Source organism: Geospiza fortis, unplaced genomic scaffold (genome assembly GCF_000277835.1).
Source record: "Geospiza fortis unplaced genomic scaffold, GeoFor_1.0 scaffold55, whole genome shotgun sequence".
Lineage (NCBI taxonomy): Eukaryota > Metazoa > Chordata > Aves > Passeriformes > Thraupidae > Geospiza > Geospiza fortis.
In genome coordinates this window covers 6390790-6401177 of record NW_005054308.1, presented here as the reverse complement: position 1 = coordinate 6401177, position 10388 = coordinate 6390790, and the positions used below count along the sequence as shown (strand labels likewise).

Genomic DNA, 10388 nt, shown 5'->3' with positions numbered 1-10388 from the left:
CACTGAGGTATCACATCTCCAGGTACAGATGGTAAGCAGGCCAATCTGGGACACAGGTGTAAGTAGGGAAGGGACAAACAGTGTAACAAATGCAAAGAGAAAATAAAACAGACTTGTTTGGGACAGGTAATACCAAGGGCAGCTCTGCTCCAGAGTTTACAGCAAGCACAGGTCAAGAGATGATACACCGCATATGCACAGTCATTATAGTCATAAACCAAGAAACATGGAAACAGTGACACCTGACACTGATTAGCCAACTTCCTACACAGCTCTACTGTGCTACCAAGAGACCTGGAAGTCCAGTGGAGACACAAATCCACCATTTTTATCCAGATGTTTAACACCAGCCATTACAGAAATACTGCTTTGCACAGCACCATTTTACAGGATCTCTTGGATTGAAATTACCCAGTTTTGTATTTTATTTTCAGTTTCATCTTCTTCCAGAGGCAGTGGAGAGCATTCAACATCTTAACACCAGGACAGACAAGCACCTTCCATACTTCTGACAAAAATTCCTTCTTATCCACTTCAGGTCTGAAGCAAGGAATTAAGTACTGCAAAAATAATTATTACTTACAGCAGTTGGAAATGTAAAGGATGTGACAGAGGTATTTCTGCTTTGCTTGTAATTTTGCAACAGTTACAACAGGACCTGCCCAGCTTCAAGTTCAAGTTATTAACTTCTGCATCCAAGAAGTACTTGTTTTCAATAATTTAAATGCAAAGTGATGCACAGAAGGTATTAAAAGCTTTAGCTACCACCACCTCTACCTTGTAAACCTAGTGACTGAAGAGCCTCTTCCCCTTGGACAAACTCCAAAATACTCTTGACTTGATAAAGCAAATCTAGACCTTTTTTATTTTATTTTTTTTAAACAATTTGCCAAAACTGGAATGAGAGATAAATAGAAGGCACAACAATTTTGCTTTTTTTTATACAAATACAAACTAAACATGAAAAAAACTCCCTATTTCAATAAAAAATTTCACAAGTTCAGGAAAAGTGTTTGAAGAGTCAAGTTCTAGACATTTAAAACCTATCCCACAATCCAAAATTTCAAAGTGGTAAAACAGTAGTTCGAATTCCTTGCTGTGATCATGTATCAAAAGGAAAAGAGATTCTACGGATACCCATTATTCCACTTTTACAGCGCCACAGAAAGGTGAAAGTCAATTTTTTCAAGTGGCAATGTCTCCAGACCAGAGGATGTTCATTTGACCCTCAAAGAAACACCAAGAGTTTTGCTTTTCTGCCCTTGGAATACTTGCCAAGAACTATGTTTTCCTACAGGCTCTTGAACGCATGCACGTGAAATATTATTCCGCTGACTGCACCCAAATTCATTAGAAAGAGGGGAGGAAAAAAATAAAAGAAAAAAGAAAGACATTCCTTTAGGAAAAACCACTGGTACCAAAAAAACCAAAAATCAGTCCGTAAGTTTGAGGTGAAGAAGAAAATTCAGTTCTTTTCTTTTTAAAATCCACTTTTCCTAAAACGTTGTTCCACAAAGCTGGAATCTGGGACAAGGACTAGAAAAAAAATAATCACAGAACCATAACACAAACAAAAAGGGGCCAAAATAGTATCAAACGTAGCAGTCTATAACAGGCTAGGGCCACATTCCAAGATACCCAAGGCTGAAATTCACAAATCTGCAGGAGAAAGGGTTTGCGCCATCATGCCAACATCCGCGATGAATTCACTGGCGTTGCCCGATCCCCCTTCCAGCTCCAAATCCTGGCTTCTGGGACATTCCTCCACGAGGAGGCCCTCGAATCCCACCTCCCAGCCCCCCACGAGTGCCTCCAGGTCCACGGGGTCTGTTATCTCTGCGGTCACCCTCCCTGGCAGCTCGTGTTTTCTTCTCCTCCACGTTCAGGCGCACCTCTCCCCTGAACATGATGGGCTGCAACAGAAGCACAGAAGGTGCTGTCATTAATGGGTCACCAGGAGCTCTTCAAGGTCAAGCAGATTCCTGCAACTTTGTCTCATATCCTCCTCTCCGTGAAAGACTGAAGGGTCTTAGGATTACTTACTAAACAATGGCAATAGCAAAACCATGCATCCAGTCTTAGGGCTTTACTGGAAAAAATGAAGATGTGAAGGAGTGACCCTTGAAAAGCCATCTCAGGCTTAACACTGAACATTCTGATGGGTTTCAGAAAAGCTCCCTGCATGGCTGAGGGCACATCCAGAGTCCCTGCCTACCACAGCAGGCAGGCATGGACACCCATTCTGCATTAGCAACCACTGCTGACAGGCTGAGCAGGTACCTCCTGCCTTTGTTAGCAAAATTCTTTTCAGCGTGCACACCAATACAGCTTCTTCCTTTCAGACTCTGACAAACAAGATTCTACTTGTCCATAGAGTAAGACTCTCTCTACCTTGTCCTCCTGAAAGCTGTTTATACACTTCCTGTGTTCGGCAACCTCCCACTAGAAAAAGGCTCTGTAATGAGTTCCTACAAGCTACTTCAATGACAAAGACTGCACAGATCTTGGTAATAGGAGGGGAAAACATCACATCTACTTTAATATGCTCAAAAAAATCTAAAGGTATCAAGTACATTCTCTTCCTGTTAAGCTGAAAAACACTGTTGTCAACAGACCAAAAACCACTGCCTGGAAATTTATTTACCCTGTTGCTAAGGATCTTCTGAACAGGCTCAGGATCATCAAACACCACAAACCCAAAATTAGGGAGCTTTCCACCACTGTTGATGCGGAGTTCAACAACATTGCCATAGCCTGCAAGAGAAAAGCCAAGTTCTTGGGTCATACATTAGAATGCTCTGTTGGCCACGCCCATGGCTGCAACCCCAACCCCTCAGAGGACAGCAAAGAAACCAACTTACTTTGGAAAAAGTCTTTAAGTTCAGATTTATCCACATCATGGGGAAGGTTCCCAACAAACAGCTGATGACTGTCTGGGTATCTCACAATCCGCCTGGTTTCCACATCGCCTTGTTCACCCTCACGAACTTGAACAGAAAAGCAAAACTGATTTTAGAAAAGTCAATCCCCACAACAAACAGAAAAACAAACCATGGTCAGAATTATCACCATTAGAAAGAATCAATTCACACTGTCTATCCATTCATATAAAAAAAAGGAAAGCAGTCTACACTAGCAAGTGTGTAATGATTTGCTTTTTAATCACCTGGCTGAGGCCAAGCTTGAATTTTTACTTGAGTAAAAATTGTTTGCTTACTGACAAAAATAATGATATTTCAAAAGCTTTAATTATCACATTGCTTCCCCAAAACGTTTAAGCACAGAAAACAGCTTCTTGCAGTTTCTCTTACTTGGCCTAGGACCCCGCTGAGGTGGGATGCTCGTTCGCTGCTCCCTCACTCGCTGATCCCTCTGAGGTCTCTGAGGCGGGGTCTGGGATTCAGGCTTTGCCTCAGGGCGGGGCTGCACAAATTCAAAAAGGAGTGAACAGTTGAGAGTCAGAAATACCAGAAGGTTCAGCTTTTAAGAGCTCACTGTCAAGTTGGTAATTAAAAAAAAAACACAGGAAAAGGTAATAGTTTTTTCCACCTGTGATTAAAATACATATTGGCTTATATGCTAAAAGCAAGCAGCATTCCCATGAACATTCCCCGTTTTCCTTCATAAGAAACAATTAATTCTCAACCCAAAAACCAAGGAATAACATCTTCATAAGGTCTACCAGGAATCACAGAATGCTAAAGTCTTTGGGGCCTGGGAAGTCAAATCAGAAGCAAGCAGATTTCATCTCTTTCCCCTGTCAGCCAGTTTAGCGCTTAAACTTCTCCAGGTGCTGGATTCCTACCTGTGAGACTGGTACTTTCACAACATGAGGTGGTATTCCTGATACTGGGACAGCCCCACTGGGAGGAAGGTTCTTGCTGGTTACTGATGCCCAGGAAAATGTCTTAAAAAAAAAAAAAAAGAATGATAATAACTAACTACATCTCCATCTAAAATTTATTACTGACAGGACAGCTAACAGACACAGGATACCAGGAAGAAATTTTAACTTGTACTTGAAAATCAGGAGCCAGCCAATAGCAGTTCCCCCACAATATCCTACAAATTATCTAAATTCAAAAAAGACTCCGTGTAATGACAACGGAGTCACACTTCTACTCTAGTCCTGAATTCCAGAGTTGAAACAGGACACAGCAGTGGCCCAATACCAAGAATCACATCAAGGTTAACCAAGTATTGGATTCCTGAGTCCCAGTCTGTCCACTTTTACTTTCCTTAACACTGAGAAGTGACAAAAATACCCAGGTAAAAATGAAGTCGTGTAAATAGACAGGAGAGACATACTGATGAAACCACATCAGAGAAAAGAGATCCACCATCATTACCCTGGAGTCCTCTTGCACTGCAGGAGCTGGATCAGCAGGAGCTGGAGAAGGACTCTTTTCCACAGTCTCTTCTGGAGCAGATTCCTCTAATACTGGCTCAGACTTTTCTTCCTGCACCTCTGGTTCAGGTTCCTGTTCAGGCTCTGCCTCTGGCTCAGGCTCTGCCTCTGCAGCTGTCTCTTCCAGATGTTCCTCAATGTCATTGCTATTATACAGCAGCACAAAAAGCAGGAAAAAGAGGTGGTATTGTATTTATTCTATTACTGGTGATAAGCAGTGCTACTTATGCAATACAGAAGTCAGGCTCCTGACATATGAGAGGAAGAACAAGGCCAAATAAGGCCACATTGCACAAGGATGCAAATTTTGCATTGGTACACTATGAAGCAGCAAAACAAAAAATCCAGAGTCGCCATGTTCAGTCTAACAGCATTTTAACTTCAGCTGATCAATAAACAGAATTTTTTTGACTGTCAGAAGAAAACTATTAATAACAATAAATTCATGCGACTTGTTCTAAAAGCAGCCTCACACAACAGCTGACTTCATCTATAAATATATTATTACCTGACAGCCTGCTCATAATAAGCACCACTATCATCAGGAACAGCCTCAGGTGTCTGCTGTCTTTCCTCAGGTTCCTCCCCTTCCTCCTCTGATTCTAAATAAGGTTAGAAAAGAAAAAAACCATAACACACATCTTTAGTAAGAGGCTCAAACACAAGGCACCTATCACAAAATACAGGTGAAGTTTCTGCCAAAGAACACACAAGAAGCATTTTTGAGATGTGACATAAAATAGACATTTTTTTATATTTCCACTCTTACTTTGGTTATTCAGTTTTGACCAAGGTTAAAAAACATGTTCCAAATACTTCAGAGAACAAGATTTATAACCTACAAATCTGACTGCAACTGCCAAAATAAGTCTTACAGTTCTTGTAATAGAAACAGATTATGCCAGAACAATAATCATCTGCATGTCACAACTCCTTGGTGGACCATAAAGAACTACAGAGAAGGAAAAAAACCTACAAGCACATGAAATCTAACACTGATCTGTCTTCTCCAGCAAGATTTCCTTTGGTTTAGGAATGAATGTTGATATAGATCCAGAATCAAACGCCAATAGAACCATCCAAAAATTTCTGCTGCTTACCCTCTGGAGGCTCAGTATCAGAGTCCCCAAAAACCTCGTCCTGGTAGCGGAAGATATCGTTGTGGACATAGAACTTGTTTGCAACAGAGCCCTAAGAGCAAATCAAAGGGAAGAACTGAATCAATTACAACAATCCAGTAATGTAAAAATTGAAATAATGTGAAAACAAGAAAGGTTTGAGCAAATCATCCTTCCCACAAGATTAATCCAAATTTGCCTCTTTTAAGAAAATAATGTTATTTGGGGCAAGAAAACGAGAAAGAAAAAACACATCACTCCTAAAACATTAAGTATGGATGGAACAAAGGAAAAAAATTGTTGAAGTGCTTTTAATTCCAATAGCTTACAACACTAAAGAAGTGTAATGGACAACTTCCTGGTGTCCAAAGTATCAATTTTTATCTCCAAGTCATATTGTCAAACAGACTGATCTTGCAACACTCCTTTTTCACTATCACTTTCAATTCTGTGACCAGCTTTGTTCAAAAAGGGTATTTAAAAATGCCATTTCAAATGCTAAGTCAGCACTTTATGAACAAGAAAATCTGGAACCCATATTTTCAAAGTGACAGGAAGCATTTCCCTCTTTCTACTACCTCTTTTTCAGTAAAAAGACCAGTTGCTAGGATAGTAAATCAAAGACAATATAATTTTAATATGATTAAGAAAAAAAAAGTGTTGCAGTAACCTAGGAGTCCAAAGTCAGGATATTTATAACTGATTTCAATATCCAAGGTCAGCGTACAACCACACAGAAATAGTGTAATTCCCAAAGGACTTTTCAGAACGTAACTGCTGAATTTTGTGGCAAATTACCTTCCCAGTCTAACCCTTGAGATTACAGCCCTGAGGCAGACAGAGCTCAGCAGTGGTGCCAGCAGCCCCTGGCAGCCCAGCACACCCACCTCAGGAGCAAGCACGAAGGTCTGCATGAACCTGCGCACGGGCTGCATGTTATTGGAGAGCTCCCCCATCACCTGCACCACCACGCCGTCGTTGAGGGTGGCGTGGGCGTCCACGTGACGGATCTTTGTGTGGCAATCCTTGAAGTTTAGTGACAGCACCTTCTTGTGGATATCCTAGGAAAGAATGGTACACGTGGGTTATGCTGCAGAAGCCATTTCTGCCAAGTAAGCAGCTTTCAGAAAAAGCAAAATCATAAAAACTGGTTTAAGATACATTCCCCAACTCTGGAGGGAGAGCTTGGCAGGATGCTTGTTAAGTTTGCTTTGCAAGCAATTTTACATTATAAGCTTTTTATGAAGGAAGCACATTTTGCCTAACTATTGCTGTCTACAGTCAAGAGGGTTTTTTCCTCCCCATTTTTTTTTCTTCTTTTACAGAAAGCACTTGAACAGTGTGGGGGTGAATCACAGCTGGATACATTTCTTTTCTCAACCATAAAGGTGACAAAATAGAAGGAAAGAACAGCTTTCTTTTGAAAAAGTTCTTACAGATTGCCCATAGACTGCATCAGCTGGTTTTCCATTGGAATCCAAGCCACCGTGGACATAGGAAGAGTTCTTTCCATAAAACCTGTTGGAAAGAAATATTTTAATGGCAAGCTTTGCTGTGTAAGAACACTGAGCCTCTGTATTAGAGTGCAGTACAAATAATATACTTTCAAGTAAGTTTCCTGTCTGAATCACTAGAATAAAGCCACAAAATCTCATAATCCTGTTGCCAATCTGGGGGTGGGAGGAAAACAAAGTTCTCATGTAAGCTGTGGCATTCAGGTGTGTCAGAGACCCAGGCACCTACAACCAAAACCAAAGTCTCATGGGAGCTCATGATCCAATCCCATTATCCTCCTTCTGCATGAGGTCTCCAAAACAACACCCTGAACATCTGGGATGCTGAAGGCTCAAGTTCTAACTTCAAGCTTGAGCAAGGAGCAACGGGACTGTTTTGCTCTCCTACAGTAAAAAAAGTATTGCAGGTAAATCTTCCCTTCTGGAACTGAGAGGTTACCACCTGAAATGCCCTAAGCACCATGGCACTGCACTCTGCCAGCAGATAAAAGACTGGAATGGATTCCATGGCACAGAGTCAACTGTCCCCTGACCCAAAGGGATGAGGTCAGCTGTCCACCTAAGTGGAGAAACACTCTGAGTAACTAGACTGGATGGGGAGAGAGTGTCAGAAACTTTACCTGGCTACTCAAAACACAACAAAATGAAGTGTATCTTCATAAACAAGACTAGTTTCAGAAGGATACCTGTCACACCAAACAGGACTGATTTGTTTGGATAATGGATTATAGTCTGTTGCATATCCACAATTTCCTGACTTTCCTTTAAGAAAGAGTTGGTGTGACTCCCAGGAGAGACCAGTAGACAAGCACACAACTTATTCAATGTTTCCTCTTAGTGAGAGGGCATTTTATCAAGCCAAAAACTACAGAAATGCTCAACTAAGTGATATTTCTCCAACTTCAATTTCTATTGATTACATGCAGAAGTGGCAAACAGCATTTCACTTAGAACCAGAACTCAGATAATTAAAGAACTCCTGTAATCTTTATTATCCACCTTTTAACCCAACTGAACAAAACCAAAAGTAAATGATGCTTAGCATCTTGAATAAATCAGTTTTTTAAATGACCAAACTCAGCAAGCTAAGATACAGTAATAAGATCATTTGCCAATTTTAGCACACAAGTTAAGAAATTCACAAAGAAAACCAGCTCAAAGGGTATAGTACTGCCTCACGAACTCCCGCCCGACCAGCAGGGGACTTGGCTTCTCCATCACCATTTCTTTGGTCAACTGAAAACTATGGAAAAAAACAAAAGCTCCATAAACCATGAGCATTTCAAATGGCTGTTCTCATCCTGATTGCATAAGCCACCTAATCACAGCGGAAAGCACGCACCAGGACTGTTTTACCCCTGTAAGCAGTTTAAGCAATGTGTTTTCAGAGTCATCAGAGTTTTGGTGCCAGGGAGAGGATTCCTGGGTACCAAACCAGAGGTGGGAGAGGCTGCAAGGTCGAGGTAGGTCACCTCATAACCTGCCAGTAGTTAAGCATCCCACATATCCTCAGGAAAAAGCAGGTGGCAAGCAAGTAAGGTTCTTCAAGAGGATTTGCTAAGTGGCTAAGACATTTACAGTCAATCCAAATTCTACTTACCTCACTTGACTTCACAATCAGAATTAAAAGTCAGATGTTCTCAGGCAAAGCCTGTGCTACTGTATTAAGGGCATTTTTAGAAGGTCACAATAAGTCCAATCTATTTTTATCAGCAGCACAGCACTACTTGCTATGAGTGTCAAGCACTCTGGAGGAATATTAGATTATATTAAAATTATTATGCTACAAACTAACACATGCTGCTCTTCCCCGACTTCCACCAATCACAGCAAGTCATTTCTCACTTAAATTCAGACCACCAGCCAAGTGAGCAGCACCACCCATGCCCAGGGAGAAATCCATCTGGGTACCTTCTACCTACCTTCCATGGAGCTAATAAGTTACAAAAATAAAGTATTTGCAGGTAGGTTACAGAATACATGTATCTTCAGCCCAAACCAAAGCACATCCCAACACTTCCTTGTTATTAAATACTCAAACACTGTTCAAATCCATTCAAAATAGTTTTAAACCCACAGAGATAAACATCAATAGCAGGGCATGTTCTTAGTACCAAATACAGAACCAACAGCAGATTTTCTGCTTCACACTCAGTTGTACCAATCAGTAGAGAATGGGGGCTTAGTTCTTTCAGCAGCAAAACTGTTTGCTTTCTCCCCACTACTGACCCCCAATGTCCTTCACAACAGAGCCCTTTTCCCAACCACATGGTATTCAAATTCCATATGCACACTCTTCAGGTGTGACAAACAAATCAAAACAGACACTATTCAGCTGAGCCCTCTAAAAAGCAATTCAGGAATCATCAATTACTTATCTGCTTTTATTTAATACTGATAACTATAAATAGTGACAAGAAATTATGGCATCAATGACGGGGGGAAAACCCAGACGGGATCACAGCCAGAACACAGAATGGGAGGAAAAAAAGGAAGCCAAATTAAGTAGTCTTTTAGCATAGAATAATTCAGAAGGAGCCTGAAAAAGCTCATGCCAAGCCAGGCATGCCTGGGGACAAGCTTTCTCTTGTCACTATACCCAAGAGCATCCCACATCCTGGGAAAACTGAGTTGCCCACAACTTATCCATCAAACATAGCAAAAGGGAAAGAAAAAGAGTGGCTTTCCCACCTGCCTGTACTCAGCCCTGTCCCAGTTCATTCAAGGATCTTAAACATTTGATACTCACTGTATTTAGTGAATTTCAGAGAACTTGTCCTTTAGACATCAAAAACTGACAAGAGAGCAGAGCTTCTAGAGACAGAGGTGACCAAGCTGGTGTTAATTTTAAACACAACGTACACAGGGCCACAAAGGAAATCACAACCACACTGCTGGATGGACCAAAAATGCATAACAGAAGCTTTAAGCCTCAAAGAGATGAATGTACTTAGGAAGATGCCATGGAAGCTGGTACTCTGAGTGAAGCTAAGTCCAAATGAACCTGGCAAATTTCATCTATCTCAATCAATGGTCAAATACCCAACACATGGTAATCAAGGGACAAGGCAATGTTTAGCCACACTGTCAGAACCTCCAGGTAACAGATCCAAGGATGTGATCACACCAAGCTCCCAGCAGCGGCCAGAATGCACTGCAATCAACTTTGCTGGAGGAATGCAGCTAAGACTCAAGCTGAAGACACAACAGCAGAGCCATGATTTTGTATACATTGAGGTGCTTTGCTCTGCTTTTAATATAATCACACGTTACCACCTTTTAAAGTCTAGAAAAAATGAGAAATTTCCCCATTCTATTTTAAAACACACTTTTCTCTAAGTTTAAACA

At 41.1% G+C, this 10388-nt stretch overlaps 1 protein-coding gene across 2 annotated transcripts; it reads right to left on the bottom strand.

Annotated features, from left to right (window-relative positions):
- Positions 1 to 838: 838 nt before the first annotated feature.
- On the bottom strand, positions 839 to 7241 carry G3BP1 (G3BP stress granule assembly factor 1). Of its 2 annotated transcripts, none has more exons than XM_031055176.1 (10): positions 6963 to 7241; positions 6414 to 6587; positions 5509 to 5599; positions 4917 to 5010; positions 4350 to 4554; positions 3806 to 3907; positions 3312 to 3423; positions 2862 to 2987; positions 2645 to 2775; positions 839 to 1913 (listed from the first exon to the last, which is right to left on the bottom strand). In XM_031055176.1, the coding sequence occupies exons 1-10, from the start codon at positions 7224 to 7226 to the stop codon at positions 1707 to 1709; spliced, it is 1506 nt and encodes a 501-aa protein (XP_030911036.1). In that variant the 5' UTR covers positions 7227 to 7241; the 3' UTR covers positions 839 to 1706. The 2 variants fall into 2 exon arrangements, with proteins under 2 accessions (XP_030911036.1, XP_030911037.1); XM_031055177.1 differs by having other exon boundaries at positions 2645 to 2754.
- Positions 7242 to 10388: the final 3147 nt, after the last annotated feature.

What these genes read in the sequence shown, in the direction of transcription:
- G3BP1 (XM_031055176.1), bottom strand. Translation starts at nt 7,226, where the DNA reads ATGAGAACTTTGTTTTCCTCCCACCCCCAGATTGGCAACAGGATTATG. An exon ending in TATTATGAGCAGGCTGTCAG is followed by an intron (nt 4,555 to 4,916) that starts GTAATAATATAT and finishes GCTGTATAATAG; the next exon opens with CAATGACATTGAGGAACATC. An exon ending in AGAAGATCCTTAGCAACAGG is followed by an intron (nt 1,914 to 2,644) that starts GTAAATAAATTT and finishes CTTCTGTTGCAG; the next exon opens with CCCATCATGTTCAGGGGAGA.